The sequence below is a fragment of the Syngnathus floridae genome, chromosome 17 (genome assembly GCF_059516105.1).
Source record: "Syngnathus floridae isolate MCC-2025c chromosome 17, RoL_Sflo_1.0, whole genome shotgun sequence".
Taxonomy (NCBI): domain Eukaryota; kingdom Metazoa; phylum Chordata; class Actinopteri; order Syngnathiformes; family Syngnathidae; genus Syngnathus; species Syngnathus floridae.
Window position 1 is genome coordinate 7,917,630 of NC_142429.1, and position 21,306 is coordinate 7,938,935.

At 43.7% G+C, this 21,306-nt stretch overlaps 1 protein-coding gene and 1 long non-coding RNA gene across 7 annotated transcripts; one reads left to right on the forward strand and one right to left on the reverse strand.

Annotated features, from left to right (window-relative positions):
- Positions 1 to 457: 457 nt before the first annotated feature.
- Positions 458 to 16,197, forward strand: LOC148384136 (uncharacterized). Of its 4 annotated transcripts, XR_015853365.1 has the most exons (7): positions 458 to 592; positions 2,487 to 2,615; positions 5,637 to 5,722; positions 10,163 to 10,264; positions 10,618 to 10,755; positions 15,075 to 15,141; positions 16,013 to 16,197. It is a non-coding gene; the product is annotated as an uncharacterized LOC148384136 (long non-coding RNA). The 4 variants fall into 4 exon arrangements; XR_015853366.1 differs by lacking the exons at positions 15,075 to 15,141; positions 16,013 to 16,197 and adding an exon at positions 10,961 to 14,143 and having other exon boundaries at positions 10,618 to 10,868; XR_015853367.1 differs by lacking the exons at positions 15,075 to 15,141; positions 16,013 to 16,197 and adding an exon at positions 13,228 to 14,143.
- On the reverse strand, positions 16,198 to 20,931 carry LOC148384137 (neurogenic differentiation factor 2-like). Of its 3 annotated transcripts, none has more exons than XM_088357809.1 (2): positions 20,840 to 20,931; positions 16,198 to 18,661 (listed from the first exon to the last, which is right to left on the reverse strand). In XM_088357809.1, exon 2 carries the CDS (start codon positions 18,655 to 18,657, stop codon positions 17,563 to 17,565), a length of 1,095 nt encoding a protein of 364 aa, XP_088213935.1. In that variant the 5' UTR covers positions 18,658 to 18,661; positions 20,840 to 20,931; the 3' UTR covers positions 16,198 to 17,562. The 3 variants fall into 3 exon arrangements, with proteins under 3 accessions (XP_088213935.1, XP_088213934.1, XP_088213933.1); XM_088357808.1 differs by having other exon boundaries at positions 20,538 to 20,915; XM_088357807.1 differs by lacking the exon at positions 20,840 to 20,931 and adding an exon at positions 20,357 to 20,525.
- Positions 20,932 to 21,306: the final 375 nt, after the last annotated feature.

Consider the following 21,306-nt stretch of genomic DNA (forward strand, 5'->3'; position numbering starts at 1 on the left):
GAGCTAAAAATGCTTTTCAATTATTTTTTTTTGGCCCAGTTATTTTCTAAATAAAGAAAATAACCCGTTTGAAGAAAGTCATAATATGGTCCATTATCTTCAAATGAGTGCAATTCATGTGTCGAAGAGGAAAGCACATATTTTGTAATATGTTTTGTGTGTTGAGTTTATTAAAAGACGTTATGAGAGCAATTTAAGTCTGTTGTCTGGAATATAAAGTAATCACCTTCAAACAGTAAAAACGTTTTTAAAAAAAATCAGTTACCTATCTATTTTGCACTTTGACCCTGCACATTTTTGTAAACCAAAGACGAATCAAATAATTCATATACAGAAACAAAATCTCTTTTTTGGTGTTGAATTAGTAAAATGATTAAAAGTAATTTTTATTACCCTGACTACAGTCCTAAAAAAATTGTACTTGGAAGCCACGCGAGTGTGGACCAATCAGCGACCATCAGGAAGTGAAGCCGGAAGTGAAGCTTTTGACACAAGTAGATCGCCAAATTGATCGTCTCCGTTTTCAGAACGCTTTAAAATTATTATTTTTTACTTAATAGGGGCAGTATATCTTCTTCTGGAGATATTAGAGGTATGTAATGTCTTCTTTTGGTTTTCACTCATATTGTTTTTGACAATGAGAAAGCCGGCGGCTACTTAGCTTAGCTGCTACGACCCGCCTACTTGTTTAGTGTTGCTCTGATTGGCAATGAAACATGAAGGGGCGATTTATGTTAATACTTTCAGAATTCATAGAAATGTTTGTAAAGTGACATCAGTGACTTTTAAAAATAGCATTTCCTCCCTTAAATTCCAAACCAAGTTTGATCTCTTTATGGAGCTTCTGACACAGACATGCATAAACTGCTGATTGGTAAGCTTGCCAGCTTTATTCATTCTCTCGCGCGTTTTTGTGTGTGGATTGGCCTCATCCACACATAGCTCCTCAGTTGGCAAGCTAACAGAGACGCTTAGCCCTCTTGGCCCAAAGCGTGCAGCTGAGGCCTCTGGGTGAAAGATGCATTCATTGAGTGGCTCACCTGCCCTCCAGCACCAGCTCACTGTTAATGTGTGTGTGCGTGTGTGTGCAGCTGTGCACGCGTGCATGACTATTGTGTATGTTTCTGTCTGATGCCTTCACCCGCCGGGACTGGGGATAATAGTGGAAGTGCCCGTAGGGAGGAGTGGGCACTGCCACTGCCAAGTCACAGAGACCGGGCGAATAAATCAGCAGGGCGAGGCGAAGGAGGTGCGCGCCATCAATCAGAAGGGCACCTTATGGAGGGGAGGGGGGGGTGGGGGCAATGCCCATAAACGTGCCACGCTTGCCAGGTTGAAGCATGTTGTCACCATTCCGCAGACAGGCGACATGGTAATGGAACGTGGCTTCCATTTTGAATGTCGGTGAGCTTGACAAACAATAGCAGCGGTCTGTCAGGTGTCTGGCTTTCAATGGATTTAACTCCCTCGTTTACCACCTAAGATGATTGGCACGATTTGTTAAAAGCGGACGCCAAACAAAGGATAATGGCCGAAGCTATGGTTGGCGTTTAGCGGCAATCTCTGCGGTCGTCCTTCATGTTGCCACGGCAAACAATGCGAGGTTGAGCAGCGAGCGCATTTCATTTGGCGGCAAACGCTCACTCAGGATGATTGAAGGGCAAAGGTGATTTATAACATGGTAAAAAAAAAATTAAAAATGCCTATTCATGTCTTTTCTTTTTCAGTTTGTCTTTCAGTCCACCCACCCTTCCAACTCTATCTTCCCATTTGGAGTCCTTCTGTCCTCCACATATCTGTCAGTCAGCCCGTCCATCCATCTGACTATCCGTCTGTCTGTAATTTCGATCTGTGTGTCCATTTGTCTAATCTGTCTGTTCCTTCCCCCATCCTCTCAGTATTTCTGACATTCCATCATCCTTCAATCTATCTTCATCCCTGTGTATGTCGGTGTATCGATAATTATGTTCAAAGTTAGACACTTTATAGACGTGATCTATCCCCGTTAAAAATGTCTGCCATGATTCCCAGAAGTGAAATATTCTTTACTGCGAGTCACAGTGTGTTTTATAGACGCCCTAACTGCGTCTCACTTCGCTCCTCACTTTATAGTTTTGCTTGAGAGAAGCGTCTGCCATGACACACACACACACACACACCTACTCATTATTATTTCGCCGTCGCTCCGTGGCAGCGAGGCCTCATTGGGAGTTTTTAGGAGGTGCAGATGTGCGCTGATGTCACAGACGGCAGGTCAGGAGACGAGGCGTACTCCGGGATAACGGCTTCCTGCTTTTTGGAATAAATCCAAATCTTGTGGCAGATTCGCCATCAAGGAGTTTGCACATTAAGATGTTGTCTTGTTTATATTTGTGATACTATGACATAATTTCTATATCATGCTATGATTGCAAAATATCATACTAGTCACTCGTCAAAAAATGTACTGAATAGCCTTTGATTTATTTTTAATCTCCTTCAGACAGAGTCAAAGTCTCGGCATGACGCAGCATTTCCATCAGGCCTCATCGCCTTCGTCTTCTACTTCCCGTGCAGACGTCGCTTTAAGGCAGAAGGGGCTGATGGGAAAGCAGTGAGCCAAGAGGGTGGAGCTGGTGAGTAAGTGTGTGTGTGTGTGTGTGTGTGTGTGTGTTGGGGGACGTTGGGTGTGTCGACGGGCCCTGCAGGACCATTTGTGCTGAAGCTCATTTGCGCAGCGACACTTAATTGGCTACAACAATTAATTAATGTGTTGGAAAGTTGGCACAAAAAGTTCATTTAAGAGGGTTTTAATAAGCAATTAGAGGAAAAGCAGCGAAGAGGGGGGAATTAGCGGGCGCCAGCGTCTGGCACGTCCGACTGTAAGCGAAGGCACCGCTTGTTTTTTTTTTTTTCTTTCCTCCTCGCTGACCTCTCACTTTTTTTGGAGGGGCTGATGAACGGCCGGGCCGCCATTAGAACACTATTATGCGCCTTTCAGGGGTTCTCGCTGCGTTCCTCCAAGTGCCTTCAAAGCCATCGTGACCTTATATTGTGTCCGCGTCACCCCCCCGACTGCGTGGCCCCTCCCACCTCCACCTCTTGTACCGCCGCCCGGTGTAAACTATCGCATGACTAATGAGCGGAGCAGGTTGGAATCCTAGGGAAGATGTCCTTGAAAGACGAATGCATTTTGCGGCGGAATAATTAGCTTAATTAACAAATTCTGCATGCATATTCATCAGCCTATTAATGTCCGCGTTGCGTCCTGCTTGATGAGCAACACAATAATAAGCGCTTCATTTGCATATGTATGTTCACACTCGTGCCCCCTCTTAAAAAATAAAAAAAAAGTTGCTCGGGAAGACCTAATAAGCTCGCTGAAAATCGTCTCATATGTCCGTATCGGTGGGGGCCGTCGGGAACTGTGTTGACGTGATTAGAGGAGCTTCATCTGTTTGTCTTATGGGGGAAACTCTGAAAATGTGCATCTTTGCTAGTATCTCATTTGTGGTGCTGCCGGATATCAGATGGAGCTAAATGAGATTCGAAATGTGTTTGTGTGTGCATGAATGTATATTTGTGTGCGAGACTCGTCGACCGCATTCCTGCTTCCTGCTTCCTGTTTGCTTCCCTCGTCTTATTTATTCATTCATGCCCATCAGACTTGTCTAACTTATTTATCCCTCGCTTTTGAAGTTGGGCTGATGAAGTGTGTGATTGTGTTTGTGTATTTGCGAGTTCCCCTCCGATGACAGGTGCTTTATTCTGAAAGGAACACTCAAGCTAGAAGGGACGGCAACGAACCAGTAGCGTCCTTTTATTTCCTTGATTTGTGTTTACGCTTGAAGGGCTTGTCGAGCGCGTTTGTGTTTGCTTTCACGCTGGATTTGTATGCCGAGTTGCAGGGACGCTCCGTGTGTATTTGTGTGTCGGCTTCTGTCAATGTGTGTGTGTGTTGCACATTTCCTGAGAGGCTGCACGTGTGTATGTGTGTGTATTTGCGATCGTCTCTTTGAGTTCCACCTCTCGTTGTCGGGTGTGTTTAACCGGCTCTCCTGCACACAAACCGGACCCGGACGTGGGACGGGCCTTTTTCATGGCGTCTTTTTTTTGAGGCGATGACGAGGGGAACGTGTGTGTGTGTCTGTGTGTGTTCATGATGCCAGCTTGCCTTCAGACAGCAGCAGTTTGCCGAGTGAGAATTAAAAGTAGGGAGAGATGCCAAGCGAGTCCCCTGAGACACATAGAAGAAACGGAGGAGGAAAAAAAAAAAAGAGAGGATTTTTAAACACACACATGCACACGCATTTGTAATCATCACAGAAAGAAAGGACGAGAACATCACAGTTTGTCCTCTGTGGTCACTTCCTGTCGGTGGAAAAGGCACCTGTCCATATATTTTTGTCCATTTTAGTGTAGCATCAAGATGGCCGCCACCTTCCTCTCCCTCCCCGCCTCCTTGTCTGTCTGTCTGGGTCTCAGCGGTCCGGGTGAGGTGACACCCAGTGTGTCGTCATGTGACACCGAGCTGTCACCTCCCACTTCCCCCGCATCACACCTCTGCCCCCTGCTGGGCCGGACCCGTCAACACGCACACGCACGCGCGGCCTGACACCTCCTTCTCTGTGGGAAGCAAACATCACTTTGGAATTCTTCAATGATATAACTTTTGCATGGACACAAAATAGAATTTGCTTTTTGTAATATCTTTAGTTTGCATTATCTGCAAGGCACTTAAATTCACTTCAAGAGTTGGGGCTAATTCCAAAAATGCAGATTGACTTTTTGGATCCCGAGGGAACATTTCTAAGCATTCCAGGCTTCAAATCAAAAGCCTTTCCAAAGGTGACAGGAAGTGAGGTGGTGAATAAATCAGGCGTGAACGTTTCCAGGAAGTTGGCAGGCGGCACCCACCGGTGAGGCGTCCCACTTGACATCTCGGGCGCCCTCGGACGAAAGCGGGCGCTCGGACCGGCGCCACGAGCCTGGCCGCTGCCCGCCTCTTCTGTGGCGATTGAGATATTTTCGCATTAGTTGGTGTCAGGAGTAAATTAGAGGCCAGATCTGTTTTCTAATCAGAGCACAAGCAGCGTGTTAGAGGAATTAGGGCGACAGCTGCCGGGAGCTTTTTATTCCTCTCTGCCTCAGCCAGAGACAGGCGGACCCCAGCTCAGGGACCACCTCTTTACCACAGCCACCTGTCAACACCGCCATGCGTGTGCGCATGTGTGTGCGCCCACCCTCCCTCATAGACATCCTCACAATCGTGCGAGTCCATCGCCGCTCGCTTGCACGCGCCAACGCCGTCTGGCGCGCTGACCCGCCGCCATCTTGGAAATAAAATGACAGTGCAGGTTGTTTGCGTGCACGCAGGCACGCACAAAGTTACAGATTCTAGCTTTAGCAACCGTGGCTAAAAACAGCTTGTCTGAAAAATGAAAAAAATCTCTGCAACAGTTGGAAGTACTGAATTACTCACAGAGCTGACGAACTGGATTTTGGTCAGGATCTGATCTTCAACCCTCCATTCCAGTTTTAAACATGACCTGTAAATGAATTAAAATGTCACCGCTGAACAATTTGATTTTGCAGTTGGCTAATTAAAAGCTCAAAGTCAAGGACGATCACAATTATTTTTTTTTTTTTGTGGACAGAATCCAAAGGTGTTGGCATTCAGGTCGGGCGCTGTGACACTAAAAGAGGACGACGAACGATTCGCGTGAAGATGGATGATGAAAACGTGAGTGTTGTGAGCCACTCTGCTGATGATGATGTCTCTGGTGGGCCCAACTGTGGGAGGGTGAGAGGTGTGGGAGATGGCGTGGTAACGCACACACAACACACAACGCACTTGGTTCCCAAATGTCACTTCCCTGTGGTGTGAGCTCCCATTTTTTTCTAATCCCACATACTGAATATACTTTTAAAATGTTCTTAAGTGACATATATTATTATCATTGATAAGCATTCATTTATTATTAGTTCACAATTAAAATAAACTAAGATTTTTAGCATTTTTTAAATTAATTTTAAAAATCATTGCTTTCAAAATTATTTCATTTATTTGTATTGACATGATTTTACTATTCATCTAAATGGTCCAAGCAATATTATGTTTATTTATTTATTTATTTATTAGATAATTTCCCTATGCTTTTTTTTTATTATATCCATGCAAAAAAAAAAAAGCGTGAAGTCAACTTGTTATACACACATAGCATATTATGTTTTGTTTTAAAAGTGTGAAAAAAAACAACATTGCACCTACATTGCACCAGAAATAACCTGGTAGCAGCGAGCTATTAATACCATTTTAATTTAGAATCCGATTATCGGCACGCAATCACACGAGCCCACTTGTGTGAACATTAAGCTAAATGACGCAGTAGCGTGACCCATCTGGACCGGAAAGACGAAAAGCTCGTGTTGTCCTCTTTGAACTTCCATTTCCATCTCGTGGCTGCCGATGCTAATTTGCCGCACGTAGGATGCGCGCATTGTGTCATAAATAGAGCGAGAGTGGCGTTAGCGGGCCTGGACGTGAGCCAGCTCTGCACCAGCTCACTGGTTGAATTATTAACACCGACTGTGTCTATGTGAGGAGGGGGCACGACGAAGAATAGATTTTTCCGGGAGAATTTGGGATAAGTGCAGGAAATAAAGCCCTGGATGGCGGCGGCATACTAATGATTGTATGGTGTGTGTGTAGCAGAGCGAGGGGTGGGGAAGAGCGATGGCGAGATATCAGGGAACGTTGGTTCTGATCCAAAGAGTTAATGTTGCGCTCATTGATGGATAGAGTGCCAGCGAGGAGGCTCCGTACAAAAGATGGATGGAGATTAAACTGCCCGCCTCTCCCGGCGCTTTTGCTACTGCTGTACGGGTCGTTTTGATCAGTAAATCCTGACTTCAATGACTTGAAACCGTTGATATTTAGGATTTGAACGCTAGTGGTGGAAAATATCAATATTGATTTTTGATCGTTCATAAATCCCATATTAATATTGTCACATATATCTGTGACAAATACAGTATGATACATCACTATCATATATCAGTTTTTTTGAGACATGAGCTATCTAGCAGCTAGCATTCAAATTAGCAATTTTCCTTGATAAACACAAAATCTATATTACCATGATAGTGTTTATTTACCACTATGTTGTGTCAATATCGTCATTCTTGTTCGTTTGTGATTTGAAAAAGAATAAACGCGATGCTAGCTAATGTATGCTAACAGCTAACGTTTCATTTTTGCAGTTTCCCCTTAAATGATGATTATAATAGGGGCACGTATTCATATCGTTTGTTCCCTAATGCATCTACCATCATATTGATATTGTCGTTTGAACTAAGAATAGTTGCATATTTTTGGTTGCATTCTATTTTTTGTCTTTTTTAAGGCCACCACACACACATATGCACACTTTCCCCATCTTCCTCCTCTGGTGGGGGCATCGAAGGGGTGAAGTGATCTGTGTGAAAGCCTCCTGTTCGATGCGCTGAGGCAGAGGAGGATTGTGGGTAGTGGCTGTCTGCAGGGGTTGGGGGGGGAGGGCGGCGACGGCGTTGAAGGGGAGGGGCGGGATGGGTTGCCGGGGCGGGCGGCAGCAGATGGCGTGCCACACTGCGAGGGCCGTCGGCTGGCATCCAGAAGAGGAGGAGGAGGGAGGGAAGGGATTGGAGGGGCACCGCTCCCAAAGTGCCAGCAGGCATCAGGGGAAGGAGAGCGGGGAGGCAGAGGTGAGGGGCTTCGGCGGGAGAGGCGGCTGCTAGACATTGTCAGATTAAAGCTCATAAGCGGGATTGCGCCGCTAATTGCGGAAGAACAACAACAACCAACGCCCGTTTGTCTTTCAAGAGTCACGAGCCGCCGTTGACCTTCCATGCGGTGTCTGAAAATGGCCTCCTACTAGAGCGTGACGCAAGCTGCTCTGATGTGACACGACTTTGGCAGACGCGGTTCCCCAGATTGTTGATGTCCACAAATGACCCCTTGACACTTGAGACCACGGCTGTCCCAAACTTTTCCCCCAAGGGCTGCGTAAAGCACGCTAATATTCTTAAATTTGACAAACTCCCGGCTAACATTTTGAAAGCGGCGTGGCCTAATTAATAAACGTAATTTTGGTAAACATGATAGAAGAGCAACGGCATCAAAAAGGCTTACGCAGCTGCCATGCACGTTTGTTTTTTTTTTCGCCTCGAAAACTCCCGTCACGCTCACTCCAGAGACCGGCCGTAAATATTTCATTTCCCGTTGTCATTTCGCATTCACACGTGCACGTGGGATGCTAATGCTAACCCACATCTTCCGACCTGTGCTAGAATACACACACACAAAACACGCGTGTTTGCTAGGTCGCACTCCTGGGTCGATCATTTGACCTAGTTGTTGTCAAAACGCACGTTTGACACTATTCTGAGAGATTGGTCGCAGCTTTATGAGGCGATGGCTTTGTTTGCATTCTGGCGCCTGGCATCACCTGCAAGTATTGCAGAAAATGAGCCCGCGTCTAATTAAGGAGCACTTTCAGTCGAGCGTGCGCACGCACACACAAAGACGCACAAAAACATTGCAACCCAAGACGGTTTGAACAGATGTTGAGGAATTTAACATGCAAAAGGGAAGTGGGACTCCCCCCACGGTGTACTCCACCTCTCCTCATGCACACTTTCACACTCCACATCAGGGCTGGGCAAACTTTTGCTGTTCGGCTGATACATTTAAATTTTAAAACACAAGGTCGGGTCAGGCCATTCCTAGAAGAGGTACAAAAACACTTAGTTGTTTTTTTTTTTTGTTACTATTTATATATTTTATTTATGCATTTTAACTGTTTTTTAGAAATGGTAAATAAGAAAAACTATTATTAATATAAAAGCATTTTATTCTTTATATATTTTTAAATCTTAATTCGTTCAAATTAATTAACCTAACTAATATAGTTAACTAAATAAAATTCAAAATTAGGGGACATTATTTTGATTAAATATATATATATTTGCACATGAATATAATGAATTAAATGATTATTTCATAAAAAACATAAATGGTTTATTTTACAATGAATTTTCTAACAGCTCAATTCACCAATTCTTTTAGGAACTAAATTAATAAAAATAATCAACAAATTTTATTTCAGCCCATTTAAATTGATCATAAAATAAAATGACGAATATTGCTGGATATGAACGTCCAGTGGTCTAAATTTAAGTGCTTTAGGTGGCACGTGGGCCACACTTTGCACACCCCTGCTCCACTTGTATCTCCATATTTGACACCACAAAGATGTACATGCACCAACACAAACACCGCACCCCTCCCTTTCCCCCATCAAGCCCCCAGGGTGCAGCCCCCACTCCCTCTCATAAGGGGGCACCATGTGGCACTTTATCCCCCCTGGCACAAGGTAGCCCCTCTGCCAGCCCCACATTGTCCGCTGCCTGCTGGAGAGCACGTGCCCGCAACGTGCCCCCACCTTCACCCACTGCCTTTTATCATGTTTACCGTACATGGAGACGGATGCTCGCGTTAAGGGTCTCCAAAGCGCCCACCTGAGATAAATGGGGTGTGCGTGCAGGTGACACACCGTTGGGAAATGGTCTTTTTGTACCGTGCCAAAATTTCCATACTCTGTCAAACTCCAGTAGCTAAACTATTGTTTTAAAGTGCTGCCGTGTGTGGAAATTTAGCATAACAGGTTGCTATAAATGATCAAATAAAATTGGGGGTTTACTCAAAGCTAATGCTTGAAATATACCAAGCTAGCATTTTTGTCTTTCCTGAATATTTTAATCATTATGACTCTGTGTAGCATTTTTTGTCATAATACTTTCCCATGCAGGAGGAAATCGCATTATCACTACGCGTGGTGTAAATATTTTTTTTTCTGCTCATATTCTAAGCCGAGGCTACAAAAAAAGCATCTTAATTTAATTACATTTGACAAAAATCACTCAAATTACTGCGTAACAGAATGCGCAACAGCTCGCGTCAACAACAAATGCAGCTGGGAATTAAATAAAAGAAACAATTTGAGAAGGACGTGGACAGAAATGCATAAAGCAAAGATTTATTGAAGCGCTCGACTTTGAATGCATGATATAATAAATAAGTGAGATTAAAAGTATCAGAAAGTTTGCTTTGTAAACTTTTTTTTTTTTTTTTTTTTAATAGACCCAAATACCAGCACCATGGCACAGCTGCTCCGCGGGGCCCAACGGGGCCTCGTAGCGTCGGGGCTCTCGCTAGCCTCATCTCTCTCCTCCGTGTTCTCGGGTGAGAATTAGCCGGCTTTAGCGCTCGCCTCGCCTGCTAATCTCTTAATCTGCGGTGGTGAAGGAGGAGGAAGGCTTTACTTCTTCTTGGCACTCCAGGAACAAACACAACAATCCAGCAACAGCAAAAAAAAAAAAAAAAATACCACAAAGAAAAGTTTTTATTGACTGTTATTTCAAGCTTGAAGGGCCACATTTGGTTTTCCCTTTATTAGTAAATAGTTTGTGATCTCACCTCATTCAACAAACTAGTCGAGATGGATTTAGATCAGGGGACATATTTTTCCCTTGATTTTTTTAAAAGTAAGATGACCTGTTAAGAAAAATCTGACTCCAACTTCTAACTCTAATTAGATTTTTTAAGAAACCACCGCACCCAAGGAAGAACAACCAATCAGGAATGGAAAGTGTGGAAACCCACCCCAGCATCCTTCCGCAAACCTGCTTCCTTGGGCATCAGTCGCTGAAACCATGGCGGAATATCCACCTCTGGTTAGTAACAAGTTGAAGTTTACTTTAAGTTCCGTATTGTAGTCGATTGAAGTTAAACAGGTTGAATGGAAGACCCTTGAAATGGCGAGAATCAAAGTGGTGGGTGGAGCACGGTGAGTTTGAGCCTGGCAAGGCGAGGGCCAACTAATGAATATCTAATGTGCGGCTGCACGGGAGCTCTTAATGCCCCCCTAATCCTCCCCAGCCCCGAGTGTCCTGAGCCTGTTAATCAGAACCCTGTAAACCTTTAATCTGTGGCACTCCAACACGCCGACCTGCCAGCGCCCCACCGCACCACCCTGAAACCTGTCGAAGGTCTCCTCCTCTCGACTCCCCTCCTGACGCAGACACATGTGACATATTGAACGCCTGCAGCCAGATTCTTCCCCATGAGCGGCATTCCAGAGCAGGCCGTCCCCCGGGACCCTCGGTAGCACGGTTGGGGGGGGACTGGGTTAACTTGTTAATGCTAAAGTGTGCTGGGTCATGATGATTGGATTTAGTCTCTGCTGCTACTTCAGGGGGGCAGGAAAATATGCCCGGTAATTGAAAAAAAAATTTTTTGTATATTTTGGCTATAACATGGTGTTATTTTCCAAATATTACGTTGAGAGGGAAATTTAAAAAAAAAGGAATTACCATTTCCAACTCTTCTTTCAGTTTTTATTTATGTGCTACTTTTTAACCACACAAATTTTAGGAAGTTTGCAATTATAGTTGATCACAAATTCTTTTTTTATAGCCCTAAAATTGAGGTTTGTGTCAATTCTAACACCGTGTGCATCCTTTCTCCATATATCTTCTTTTGTATCTTCTATTTTTTTCTGCTTTTGCCCTCTCCTGGCTTTTATTTCTTCTTCTTTTTCTTCCTCCCCTTCTGCCTGCTGGTGAATATTTCATTGGCAGTGTGGGGCTGGTACATTAACCAGCGGTGCCAGTCGAGCTCCCTGCTTGTGGCTGTATAAAAATAAACACACTCTAGTTGTAATGAACAGATGTCACAGAATTTACCCCCACACCCCCTCAACCACTACCTCTACAGCGCCCCCCCCCCCTTCATCACACACACATACACACTTGAACCTCCTCTCCCGTCTCTCCTCCTCTTCATCTCTGCTCAGGCATAAGGAAGGACGCAGTTCACGCCTGGAAGAAAATACAGCAGAACCATTAAGGTCCAATGATTTTTTTTCCCCCCCACATCGGGAATAATAGAAAAATCTGAGTGAACCTGTTTCATTAATTTGGCTAATATAAAATTCGGCAAAAATATAATCACATAATAAATTGCAATCACAACATTGAGGGGGAAAAATTGCTGCACTTAATTGAAGGTTTATAATTAGCGTGACATCGATGCTAATTTTTGTTAGCCAGTGTTTCATTAGGTGTTAGCATTAAGCAAGCACGTTTTCTTTTGACGAAGTTGCAGGAGTGCCTTTTTTTAGAATTTTGCTGAGCTAAAATCTTGTGTGATGTCACCCATTTTATTGCTATATCGCTGCAGTTGTTTTTACAAGCGACTTTCATGACATCCTACAATCCTCTCTGGTGCCCATTTTGATGCCACACGTGTGTGTGTGGTGTGTGTGCGCGCTCGCACATGCCCGTCCATCCCCCTTGTCACCATCCCGCTCTTTTTTTTTTCCCGCCATTGAGCGCGTGCCAGTGTGGTGTGTTTGCTGGCTGACAGCAGCCAAGGAGAGACCATTGTTCTCCTCGTACCCAGAGACCCTCCCCTGCCAAGTCTGAGATGAGAAGCGCTCTCCAGTGCTAACTCCCTTGCAGTCGGGCATCACGCAGCAAAACACACACACAAATGTACGCCAGGTGGGTGGGTGATGCTAAAACTTGGTCAGATACATCGAGAGAGGTCTGTTAGGTACCCAAAAAAATAAGCCATGTCAAAAAGTCTGAGTATATTTGCTACATCAAGAAGCTATGCAGTGTTTGGTATGAAAAAAAACTCCCAAAAAGTTTTATCTATAGCTTAATATGAATCCAGCTCTGGCTCCCTGTCATATGGTGTTCCACAGGGTTCAACCGTGGGGCCCATCATATTTACTGCCCCTGTGTTCCATCTTAAGAAAGCATATTGGAGATATTTTGTGAGATCTATGTCCCACTGAGCTCCTTCATTAAGGCCATTTTTGTCCTGTCTGGAGGAAATCAAGACCTGGACGGCACAGATTTTTTTTTTTATTTCAATGGCAAGAAAACAGATGTTGTTTGTTCCCAGTGGTCCTGATGACTTGAGCCCCTTGGCGCCAAGTGACAGGCAGGAAGACTATAAGACTAAGTGAGAGAGTAGGAAATTATTGAGATTTTAGAAAGTCCTAGTCACGAGTGATAAGTGACCCTCAGAGTTAGACTACGGATGACCTATGACCCTTGCAGTCACGGAGAGACGATGTAGGCGGGGTGTGGGTGGAGGGTGCTGATCAGTGGGGTGTGCTCAATGCCGTGTGACAGGTCCAGCTGGGAGAGCGCCCCCACCTCCTCCATCCCCCCAGCGCTGCAAACTGGTCAATATGGAGGCCAATTACTGCTGCCCATGTGACCACGAGGGCATCAACCAAGCCTATCATAACGGACCCACGCACACACCATCTGTGCAGACCAGCAACTAAAGCCCGCCACATACACATGCACACACACACACTGCTCTCTCATCCAGTTGTGTCCCCGTGCATGCTCCTACTTAACCTCCTAAACTAAGGCCAGATGCCCCCACATTGCATTGACCCCACCCCCGTGTCACACTCACATGCCGTGAGGATGAGGACGAGGATGAAGAGCTCGTTTAAAGGGGCGTCAAGAAGAAAGACCATTTTCATTCTCCTCGTGCATGCACATCTGCCAGATGTTGCCCCTCCTCCTCCCCGGCATTCCTGGACACTCGCCAAAAAGACACCCTCCTCTTCCTGAGGTCTCTCCCCTGAGCAGGACCTGCAGCTCTTTATCTTCTTTTTCTTTTGAGTGTGGGCAAATATTCAGATGTTGCGGAATTTCATCATCAGTTTGTGCACTTTTTTGGGCATTTTTTTGTGGGTTGTGTTTTTGTTCCCTGATTAAATGCTAATCTGCACATATACAGTGGTGCCTTAAGCACTCTAAAAACAGTTGGGTCAGAAATGACCCATATTGGGTCAAAAAGGAACTGAACTGATTTTTGGGTTAATCACTTAATTTTATTGTTTTTATTTAGTCAATATATTTTTGGGTTGTTTGGTCCAAACCATTATTTTTTTGGTACAACCCAATATTGGGGGTTGTTTCGTGAGTCAAACATTCGACCCAATTTTGTGATTAAATAAATAACCCAACATGTTGGGTCAGGTGAATAACTCAGAAAGCAACCCCAAATAAAAAAAATCTGTTTGTGTAAAAAAAAAAAAGAAGAAGTAAAGAGGAACATAACAATACCCGCAGTCACATATTCTTTATCCCCTGTGTAGAATGACTAATATCAGTGTTGTAATGATGAGCTGACCCATGTGACCAAAGTGGGCACACCAGAAAGAGCAACACAAATGGTTTAATTCTTTGCAATTTTATTGATTATATATTTTCATGATTCATATTTTGGGATGCCTTTTACAGAACGAAATAAAGAAATTCACAGAACATCATACACACACACACTAACTTGTATGTATTTATTTATTAATTATTGGGTCTTCTGGTGGCTAATTGGACTTCACACCATCGTACTTGTGACATTTTGCTCATGGCCATGTCGGACAAACACACTCTCAAGTTTGAGTGAGAAAAAGAGTGGGCCGGCTGCACGGTACATGATAATTTAAACAGCGAGATCACTCACACACGCACACGGTGTCACTGCAAGTTAAACAAGAGTTTTTCACGCAAAAAAAAAAAAAATGCACCCAAAATTTAATAAAACTTCCATGCTTGTGTAAGGTGGAAATATAGTTTTAAAAAGACCTGGAAACAAGACTTTAAGTCTGCAGTATGAAAATAAAAAGGCGCGCTACTGGATAATGAACAGATGCCCCCCCCCCAAAAAAAAAAAAATCAAAAAGGAGACATGGATGGTGGACCCCCACTCCCAGCACTCCCACCTTGGCCCGCGAACCGCTGCTGCTGCGGGGGAACATTAAGGGACTTGGCTCGATGTACTGCGTCGATCTAACACGCACGCACACACACGCGCGCGCACAGTGGACTGTGCAGGGTGCGTCTCCCCACACAAATAAGACCGAGATGTATACAAAGCAAGAATAAATCAACTTATAAATAAGTTGACCACATTAAAAAATGATATGTATAACCTTTGCTTTTTTTTTATTTAACAGCGGCAACGAATGGAAAACGCAGCATTGAAGTTTATCAATCCCTCCCAACCTCTCCGCCCCAAAAAAGGTAATTATCCATAAAGAATGTTGTAACTATCTTGCGTTATAATTCATATTATAAATAGAAAAATATAAATTTTGGAAATATGTGTAAATCGGGCTTGTAATTAATATTCTAGGGTTAAAATGAAATGCAACATGTACAGAAAACGAAATAAAAATGTATCAAATAAAAATAGCAAAAGATAATTTCAACATTTGTTACCTAATACCTAAAATTGAATCTATTTATACAAGGTGAAAGTGTGTTCAAGGGACCGAAGCGGGCCTTTTAAGGCCGTGATCCTCAATTCAATTCGCGGGTGGTCACTATAGAACGGGACTTTGATTTTTTTTTTTTTTTTTTGTGGCGGGGCGCATATGGATCCTGGGGCACCAGTCCAAACCCTGTCGAGATTTCCGCCATTTTGTGTATTTCAAACTGTGTTTGCGTGTGCTCATACAGTAGGCGTTTATGAAAGCTTTGTAGCCTACTGTTTTGTATTGTCCAGTGACTTTTATCTGGGCTTGGAAATTATTGTACATCAATTAAAATCCATTACTGAATGCTATATTTCTGAAACTACTTCATTTTGTCACTATCGTTGAAATGTAATAATTCCCATGAGGAAAAAAAGAAAAAGTAGGCCTACACAAAATGGCGGAAATTGACTAATAGCACAATATTAGATCATATTAAATGCGGTTAAAATACATGTAAAAAAAAAAAAAACATTGTATGGAACGAAAGTGTTCCTGACAAATATGCGGGCAGTTTACAAATGACCAAGTTGACCTTGAACGCATCACTGACCACGCTGTAAAATGTCTATAAAATATAGGGCACACTCACTCACTCACGCTTGTATTTTTAAATGACTATTTTGTCAAATCTCAAGATATTTGGCACCCGTGACGCCCTCGCTCACTTTTGGCGCCAAGTTACTTCGTGCAGGGAGGAGAAAAATGCCAACATGGGGGAAGGAGGATCTAGTGCGCCAATCATCTCATTAAAAATCCGATCCAAATACATGAAGGATCAAATATGAGTGGGGAAAGAAGAGAAATAAACCAAATTGCACAATTTCCCAGTTCATCATTTTATTGTATGTTTTTTCTTATGCCACACAGTTTGGTTGAATACAAAGTTGAAAGACTGGATGGAAAAATTAATAAGCATGGGGATCCCTTCGTTTCATTGACTATTCACATTAATTACAGGGTAAACACAATAATAAATAGACGTGCAGCAGCAATAATAAATAATTTGTTAAATTAAAAAAAAGTAAAAAGCAAGTAATGGGTCAGTTAAAGAGCAAGAGTAAAGGACAGATGGAAAAACGGCAAAAAGCTTTTGAGTCTGCTTTTGCATAGATGCCAACCAACAGATTTCAGAGAAGGAAAGATAAAGACAGCCCTCAAAGCTGTTAGATGATTTAATAAAATAGAAACTGAAGGAAAATGAATAAAGATCTGACACAACCTCCTGCAAATGTTCATATAGTACAGTGTACATTTTTACTCTGATTCTCCAGTGGCCAAAAGGTAAATAACCAAGAAAACAAGCACCAACACAAACGCAAAGTACATTTTTTTTCCTCTTTGAAATAGAGCTGCAACTATCTATTATTTTATAATCGATTAATTTGCTGATTGATCGGTTATTTGGAATTTGAAAATGATTTTTTATAAATGTCTATGCATTCTTTGAAAAACAGGACATTACTTTTTTGACATTGCTGAAAATGCACACACGCAGTTACTCGTTTGGTGTGTAACTTGTTTGTAGTGGAAAATGTTGATCTTATTTCAAAATAAAAGCAGGTATTTTTATATTTAAAACAAAGATTGTGGACGATTACAATGTTAGAAAAAGTTAGGCGTATTAAAATTCTCAATGCAACAAACTTGGATCAAATTTGAAGTGGTGTGCATGATTTTAAAAGAAAATGTTTTTCCTGCATTTCACAGCAAAGACGTTTGCAGAACGATTTTCCCTTTTATTGTGCCCCAAAACTTCAAGAAAAAAACTAAGCAAATTATTTTGGAGAAAAGAGTTTGATTGCTTTGTTTTGCTAACTATAGCATTATTGTCATAAACGTAAAACAATTTTTAATTTGTCCCAAATTGTTGTTGTTGATTTTTTACAGCGTACAGACATATCATAATATTTACTGTTGAGGCGCTGTAATTCTGACGATTTGGACAATTTTTACAAAAAAAAAAAAGGTATTTAAACGATGAATGATTTTATAATCTCGCAGATGAACTGATGCACCTTTTCTTTGAAAAAAAAGTGTAAAATACAACTCTGTGTGGAGTGGTGGCATATGTTTTCACGGCTCTCGTTTCCCTGACGGTTGCAAACAACAAGAAATAAAAGTCAAATCAACAAAGCGTGAGAAAAGATAGATTGTGGGCAGCAAGGGGGCGCTCTCTCGCTTGGGTTTAGTTGTGGAAAAAGGCGTTGAGTTCGTCGTAGGCGGGTGCGCGCTCGTGGTGCAAGTGCATGTCGTGGTAAGGCAGGACGTTTTCCGAGTGAATGCCACTGCGGGCCCCTGAAGAGCCGAACACCAAGTTGTGGGCGCCGCCGCCACCGGGCCTGGAACCGGGCAGACCCGAGTAGTGCATAGAGTAGTGGTACGCCTTGTCGTGGTCGGGCGACGCTGCGCCTTGGTGTTTGAGGGCAAAGTTCCCGTTCACGCAGAGCGGCGGGCTGAGGGGCCCCTCGTACTCGGGGCTGTTGTACTCCGGGGAACCACCCCCGCCGCCGCCATAAGTCGAGTCGTATGCGGGGCAGTAGCCGTGCGAACCCAGCGGGTGCGAGTTCGAACCCTGGCGGCAGTGCGGGCTGGACAACCGGGCGCACTGGTACGGGTACGAGTGCATGGAGAAGGAGCCCGAGCCGTAGCGCCCCCCCTCGGGACACTGCTGCTCCGTCAGGAAGTTTCGCGAGTTGAGCTGCAAGCAGCCGGCCACCAGGTTGGTGGTGGGCTGCGAGAGACCCTTGCACAGGGTTTGCACGTAGGCCACCAGGTCCGGCCGCTTGCCCGAGCGCAGGATCTCCGAAAGGGCCCAGATATAGTTCTTGGCGAGGCGCAGAGTCTCGATTTTGGAGAGTTTCTGCGTCTTGGAGTAGCAGGGCACCACCTTGCGCAGGTTGTCCAGCGCTGAGTTGAGGTCGTGCATGCGCGTGCGCTCGCGGGCATTGGCCTTGATGCGGCGCATCTTGGAGCGCTCGATGCGGGCCTGCGTCATTTTGCGCTTCTTGGGGCCCCGCTTCTTGGGCCGCTCGCCCTCCGTGTCGTCGCCGTCGCACTCGTCGTCCTCGGCGCCGTCGTCATCGTCGTCATCGTCGTCATCCTCGCCGGCGTGCTCCGATTGGGTCCGGCTGCTGCCCCGTAGATCGGAGGAGGCGTCCATATTGTCCCGCGTGTCGCCGTCGTCGTCCTTGATCTTGTCGTCGTCGCTGTCGTCAGCCCACCCGGAATATTTCTGCACGTCGGGGAGCAGCGAGGGGTCGTTGAAAAGCCTCGTCAACATTTTGCTGCAGGGGGAGAAGAAAAAAGTATAACTCTGAATTCTAACGTCACCTTGAAGTAGAGGTGAATCAATCGAATGGGCTGCAAGTGACGATTAATCAGATTAACTGTCGATTAATTGCAGATTAATCGTTTGATCTCTAATCAAATTCAATTTTGTAAACTCTTGTTTGTTTTCAAATATGGGAAATTCAATTTTCACAACAGCAAGACTTAAAATATTTTGTTGAGTTGCCCAGCTTAAATATTTATCTGTATGTTGCTTTGAAATTTGAATAAGTTAAAAGTTACCATTCAAGTAACACCAATCATCCAATCAAAAATATCGGAATTATATTTTCAGTCAAAGAGTGTTACAAATATAATTCCGTATTTGTTTTAACACAATGGCCTCTGGTAGGAGTGGGTGCAAAGGGGGCGGGGGCACACTACAGGTCCCAAGAGGGGGTGAGAAAGGAAGGGGGAGTCTGTGACGCCCACACCCACTGGCTGCATTCCAACACTATTCATATCCAACACATCTTGTCACGGGGCGACAGAAGGACCCCCCCCCCCCCGCCCAAAATAAAAATCATAAATCTAATTGGGTGTATTGCCTGCCTCTTGTGACTCTCAATATTACATTCATGCTGCAAAATCACATTATCGAATATAAATAGATTAAAAATAAAGGTTAATATAATAAGATTATAACAATGAGCAACGTTATATCATTGCTTTCATTTCTGTTCAGCTGTTTTAAATTTAATTTGGTGAAGATTGAGAAATCTCAGATGCAAAAGTCGTGTGTTTTACATAACATTTTAGGATTTGGGGATTTTGGTGTTACCTGTTTTGCCAATGGGGAAATATTGAAATTGAAAAATATTTGTGTGTAGCAGAGGTAACGTATAATGGCTCACATTAGTAAAATCATATCTATAAATGTGACATTTATACACCACCTTTTAACATACAATATATATTTCACAAATATATAAATAGAAGGAATTAACAAAACATAAAACGGATCCATTTGACCTCAACGTAACAGGAAACGCATAAAATAAACAATAGCCTAATTGCCTCTTCAAAATGTATTAATGAAAGACTGTCGAACACCTTCAGGTAATTATCGCTTAGATGTGTGTGCGTGTTTTTAGTCGTGTATGAGTGTGTATGGGCACGCGCCAGGGGCAAAATCGACTTTTTTAAAACCACACACTCGTGTTTTCTTTCGTCGCAGCAATTAGAGGCAAAAACAATTAACAAGCCAAGCATGCAAAAACATGACATTGATTTCACCGCACTTGCAATCGGCGATGCACGCATGCGTACGCCTTCACAGATGGACATATAGTGTATAGCTTGTAGGGCTTTTAGAGCTCGTGAAATATATAAATGTTGGCCGTGGGCTGTGATTTAATGTGTTTACTTTAAAGAGGCGGGAGAACGATGCAAATAAATTGTCAGGGAACAAATCTATAATTTTTGCATTAACATCGTTAATTACGTTTGTATGACGGTTTGATTTATTTGCAGCTGTAGAGCGCCCCCGGACAAACAAAAACATGATTTGTGTCCCCAAAAATTTAAATTAGATTTAACAGCGTTGAAAACGGACGCTTAGAAATCGCCGATTAATCCATACGCGCGCTAGATGTTGATGTATAGCAATTAATGGCAAAAATCTCTAAATTAATTTGAAAAATTTTGCTTACCCGTCTTCATGAATTATTTTTGATGACATTATGGAAAAGTGGCGATTCAGCTAGTATCCATATCCACAAAAAACGCGCTATACGCACGCAGATTCATTCCAATTACCATCCAAAAAGATGCGTTCGAGAGCATCCGTAAGTTGCATTATTGTCTCTCCGCCGCGTTCGCTTGCAAACTCACCTGCGTTCGAGCTCTTCTCGCGGGATGGGATGGGAGGGGTGGGGGCGAGGGGGTCCAGTAACCAAGAAAAAGAGGAGGGGGTGAGGTCCTTTTTTTTTTTTTTTTTTTAAACCACCATCGTTAGGGAGCGAAGCGGCACGGTTGTTCCGTGTCGGCGTGCAGGTGCGTACAGCGCGCTGGCTCTTCCTTCACTGGGTGCCTTGCCCCCCTCCTCCCGCTCCGCGAGAGAGGGTGAGCACGAGAAAGAGAGAGAATAGAGAGAGTGTAGCGTGTGAGAGAAGAGAAGAGAAGAGGTTACATACCAACTATAAGGCTGCGATGCCAGCGCCCATATGGCTGCACGTCACCGGCAAGAGCCATCACATGAGGGGCCCGCTGATTGACATGAGCCCGCATTCGGAGGGATCTGGCCTCCCTGGAGGGGTGGAGCGAGAGGGATGGAGAGACATAGATAGAGAGCAAGAGAGAGAGAGGAGGAAGAGGAGGAGGAGGGCTTCGCCATCTGTCGCCACACTAGTGCGCACAAAGGCAGCAAAAAAAATACAGACAAGCAAATAAAATGGTGGTACACAAAAAATATTGGACCAGAACCTGCTTTTTAAAAAAAAAAAAAAAAAGCACTTTAAAGTCAGCTTTATTATTATGAATAGAATATGCATTGCATGGCTAACTGCATTAAGCAGATCACCCGCTATTAAATCATATTAACACAAGCGATTAATCAGTTTAGCGTCCGCATAAGACTGTAGGCGGCTTATCGTACAATTAC

What these genes read in the sequence shown, in the direction of transcription:
- LOC148384137 (XM_088357807.1), bottom strand. Translation starts at nt 20,385, where the DNA reads ATGTCATCAAAAATAATTCATGAAGACGG. An exon ending in AAAATAATTCATGAAGACGG is followed by an intron (nt 18,662 to 20,356) that starts GTAAGCAAAATT and finishes CTCCCCCTGCAG; the next exon opens with CAAAATGTTGACGAGGCTTT.